Source organism: Oncorhynchus gorbuscha, linkage group LG03 (genome assembly GCF_021184085.1).
Source record: "Oncorhynchus gorbuscha isolate QuinsamMale2020 ecotype Even-year linkage group LG03, OgorEven_v1.0, whole genome shotgun sequence".
Classification (NCBI taxonomy): Eukaryota; Metazoa; Chordata; class Actinopteri; order Salmoniformes; family Salmonidae; genus Oncorhynchus; species Oncorhynchus gorbuscha.
The window spans coordinates 90,806,976-90,811,078 of record NC_060175.1 but is presented as its reverse complement, the minus strand read 5'-3'; the positions used below and the strand labels follow the sequence as shown (position 1 = coordinate 90,811,078).

Here is a 4,103-nt window from a genome sequence, read left to right as displayed (position 1 = left end):
TGGGCTGCCATATTCTCCTGGCGTGGACAAGCTGCCATAGTCTTCTAGAGTGGACGAGCTGCCATAGTCTCCTGGCATGGACGAGCTGCCATAGTCTCCTGGCGTTGATGAGTTGCCATAGTCTCCTGGTGTGGACAAGCTGTCATATTCTTCAAATGTGGACGAGCTGCTATAGTCTCCTGGTGTGGATGAGCTGCCATAGTCTCCTGGTGTGGATGAGCTGCCATAGTCTCCTGGTGTGGATGAGCTGCCATAGTCTTCTAGAGTGGATGAGCTCCCATAGTCTTCTAGAGTGGACGAGCTGCCATAGTCTTCAAGAGTGGATGAGCTGCCATAGTCTTCTAGAGTGGATGCGCTGCCATAGTCTTCTAGAGTGGACGCGCTGCCATAGTCTTCTAGAGTGAACGAGCTGCCATAGTCTTGTAGAGTGGATGAGCTGCCATAGTCTTCTAGAGTGGATAAGCTGCCATAGTCTCCTGGCGTGGACAAGCTGCCATAGTCTTCTAGAGTGGACGTGCTGCCATAGTCTTCTAGAGTGGATGGGCTGCCATATTCTCCTGGTGTGGACAAGCTGCCATAGTCTTCTAGAGTGGACGAGCTGCCATAGTCTCCTGGCATGGACGAGCTGCTATAGTCTCCTGGTGTGAATTAGCTGCCATAGTCTCCTGGTGCGGATGAGCTGCCATAGTCTCCTGGTGTGGATGAGCTGTCAAAGTCTTCTAGAGTGGACGAACTGCTATAATCTTCTAGAGTGGATGAGCTGCGATAGTCTCCTAGCATGGACGAGCTGCCATAGTCTCCTGGCGTGGATGAGTTGTTATAGTCTTCTAGAGTGGATGAGCTGCCATAGTCTTCTAGAGTGGATGAGCTGCCATAGTCTCCTGGTGTGGACAAGCTGCCATAGTCTTCTAGAGTGGACGTGCTGCCATAGTCTTCTAGAGTGGATGGGCTGCTATATTCTCCTGGTGTGGACAAGCTGCCATAGTCTTCTAGAGTGGACTAGCTGCCATAGTCGCCTGGCATTGTCGAGCTGCTATAGTCTCCTGGTGTGAATTAGCTGCCATAGTCTCCTGGTGCGGATGAGCTGCCATAGTCTCCTGGTGTGGATGAGCTGTCAAAGTCTTCTAGAGTGGACGAACTGCTATAATCTTCTAGAGTGGATGAGCTGCGATAGTCTCCTGGCTTGGACGAGCTGCCATAGTCTCCTGGCATTGATGAGCTGCCATAGTCTCCTGGTGTGGATGAGCTGCCATAGTCTCCTGGTGTGGATGAGCTGCCATAGTCTCCTGGTGTGGATGAGCTGCCATAGTCTTCTAGAGTGGATGAGCTGCCATAGTCTTCTAGAGTGGATGAGCTGCCATAGTCTTCTAGAGTGGATGAGCTCCCATAGTCTTCTAGAGTGGACGAGCTGCCATAGTCTTCAAGAGTGGATGAGCTGCCATAGTCTTCTAGAGTGGATGAGCTGCCATAGTCTTCTAGAGTGGATGAGCTCCCATAGTCTTCTAGAGTGGACGAGCTGCCATAGTCTTCAAGAGTGGATGAGCTGCCATAGTCTTCTAGAGTGGATGAGCTGCCATAGTCTTCTAGAGTGGACGCGCTGCCATAGTCTTCTAGAGTGAACGAGCTGTCATAGTCTTGTAGAGTGGATGAGCTGCCATAGTCTTCTAGAGTGGACGTGCTGCCATAGTCTTGTAGAGTGGATGGGCTGCCATATTCTCCTGGTGTGGACAAGCTGCCATAGTCTTCTAGAGTGGACGTGCTGCCATAGTCTCCTGGCATTGACGAGCTGCTATAGTCTCCTGGTGTGAATTAGCTGCCATAGTCTCCTGGTGCGGATGAGCTGCCATAGTCTTCTGGTGTGGATGAGCTGTCAAAGTCTTCTAGAGTGGACGAACTGCTATAATCTTCTGGAGTGGATGAGCTGCGATAGTCTCCTAGCATGGACGAGCTGCCATAGTCTGCTGGCGTGGATGAGTTGTTATAGTCTTCTATAGTGGATGAGCTGCCATAGTCTCCTGGCATGGACGAGCTGCTATAGTCTCCTGGTGTGAATTAGCTGCCATAGTCTCCTGGTGCGGATGAGCTGCCATAGTCTCCTGGTGTGGATGAGCTGTCAAAGTCTTCTAGAGTGGACGAACTGCTATAATCTTCTAGAGTGGATGAGCTACGATAGTCTCCTGGCTTGGACGAGCTGCCATAGTCTCCTGGCGTGGATGAGTTGTTATAGTCTTCTAGAGTGGATGAGCTGCCATCGTCTCCTGGCGTGGACGAGCTGCCATAGTCTCCTGGCATTGATGAGCTGCCATAGTCTCCTGGTGTGGATGAGCTGCCATAGTCTCCTGGTGTGGATGAGCTGCCATAGTCTCCTGGTGTGGATGAGCTGCCATAGTCTTCTAGAGTGGATGAGCTGCCATAGTCTTCTAGAGTGGATGAGCTGCCATAGTCTTCTAGAGTGGATGAGCTGCCCTATTCTCCTGGCGTTGGCGAGCTGTCATAGTCTCCTGGTGTGGACGAGCTGTCATTGTCTCCTGGCGTGGATTACTTGCTATAGTCTTCTAGAGTGGACGAGCTGCCATATTCTCCTGGCGTGGATGAGCTACCATGGTCTTCTAGAGTGGATGAGCTGCCATAGTCTTCTAGAGTGGATGAGCTGCCATAGTCTTCTAGAGTGGATGAGCTGCCATATTCTCCTGGCGTGGACGAGCTGCCATCGTCTCCTGGCGTGGATGAGTTGCTATAGTCTTCTAGAGTGGACGCGCTGCCATAGTCTTCTAGAGTGGATGTGCTGCCATAGTCTTGTAGAGTGGATGACCTGCCATTGTCTCCTGGCGTGGATGAGCTGCCATAGTCTCCTGGCATGGATGACCTGCCATAGACTCTTGGTGTGGATGACTGTAAAACAAAGTTTATTGGTCGTGTACACAGATTTTCAGATGTTATCGCAGGTGCAGCTCCAAAAGTGTAGTAATAATAATACCTAGAAAACGATACAAAACAATATGCATGTAATCCAAAAGTAAAAAGAAAGAAATTAAGAAATATCAGAACAAGTAATGTGCACCATGGGAGTAACTCTGCTAAAGCCATCACACCATCACCCCACAGGACCCAGTTCGTTTCTAAGCAGGGAGGAATCCTGCTATCTAGTTAAAGCCTCATGATAGCTATGATAGCTATACAGTCCAACTATGCTCATTTACACAACCTTGGTACAGACAGACAAACAAAAAGACAGAAACCTCACACGTTCACAATGAGCCCATTCATAAACCCAACCTCACTTCTCTGGGATAGGATAGGAGCAGGAAAAGGAGAAAAATCGGTTGCTCTTAGCATTTGGGCAGATGCAACTGCGATCACTCAGCTCATCTGATGCTGATAATGGGGCGATGGGAAATTCCTGTCAGGGAGTCTCAGTCGAAGACGTGGTGTAGCGCAGGCAGGGCTGTTTCGCAACCGCTTTGGCAGGCTGCATGTGTGTGTGTGTGTGTGTGTGTGTGTGTGTGTGTGTGTGTGTGTGTGTGTGTGTGTGTGTGTGTGTGTGTGTGTGTGTGTGTGTGTGTGTGTGTGTGTGTGTGTGTGTGTGTGTGTGTGTGTGTGTGTGTGTGTGTGTGTGTGTGTGTGTGTGTGTGTGTGTTAGACGCTAGGGCAGAGAATGAGTCACGGCATGCTCACATAACTGTCATTAAACACATTTAGAAAAACCTAAGACAATCAAGACACTCAAGTATGTGTGTGGCATGGAATTCAATTATTGAGCAATACGATAGAAGGAGAAAATGTGATGTGGAAATACAGTGCCTTTATCACGCCCCATTCTTTGTAACTCTGGGGGTATGACGAATCTGTTTTTACTGGTGGATAGTCACCCCTTGCACCCCATCAATTCCTTCTGAAGCATATATAGTACCTTTAGCAAAACCTGTGTTATCATCAAATCAAGACCCACCCCTGCCCTCCCTTCAGCAAATCAGATCACAACTCCATTTTGCTTCTCCCTTCCTATAGGCAGAAACTCAAACAGAAAATACCTGTGCTAAGGAATATTCAATGCAGGTCTGACCAATCAGAATCCATGCTTCAATATTGTTTTGATCACGCAG

At 49.1% G+C, this 4,103-nt stretch overlaps 2 protein-coding genes across 2 annotated transcripts; both read right to left on the bottom strand.

Annotated features, from left to right (window-relative positions):
• Positions 1 to 648: 648 nt before the first annotated feature.
• Positions 649 to 1,779, bottom strand: LOC124017864 (stress protein DDR48-like). The gene is made up of 2 exons (XM_046333112.1): positions 1,062 to 1,779; positions 649 to 962 (listed from the first exon to the last, which is right to left on the bottom strand). Exons 1-2 carry the CDS (start codon positions 1,777 to 1,779, stop codon positions 649 to 651), a joined length of 1,032 nt encoding a protein of 343 aa, XP_046189068.1.
• A 273-nt stretch (positions 1,780 to 2,052) lies between these two features.
• LOC124017860 (stress protein DDR48-like) lies at positions 2,053 to 2,859 on the bottom strand. The gene is made up of 2 exons (XM_046333098.1): positions 2,601 to 2,859; positions 2,053 to 2,420 (listed from the first exon to the last, which is right to left on the bottom strand). The coding sequence occupies exons 1-2, from the start codon at positions 2,857 to 2,859 to the stop codon at positions 2,053 to 2,055; spliced, it is 627 nt and encodes a 208-aa protein (XP_046189054.1).
• Positions 2,860 to 4,103: the final 1,244 nt, after the last annotated feature.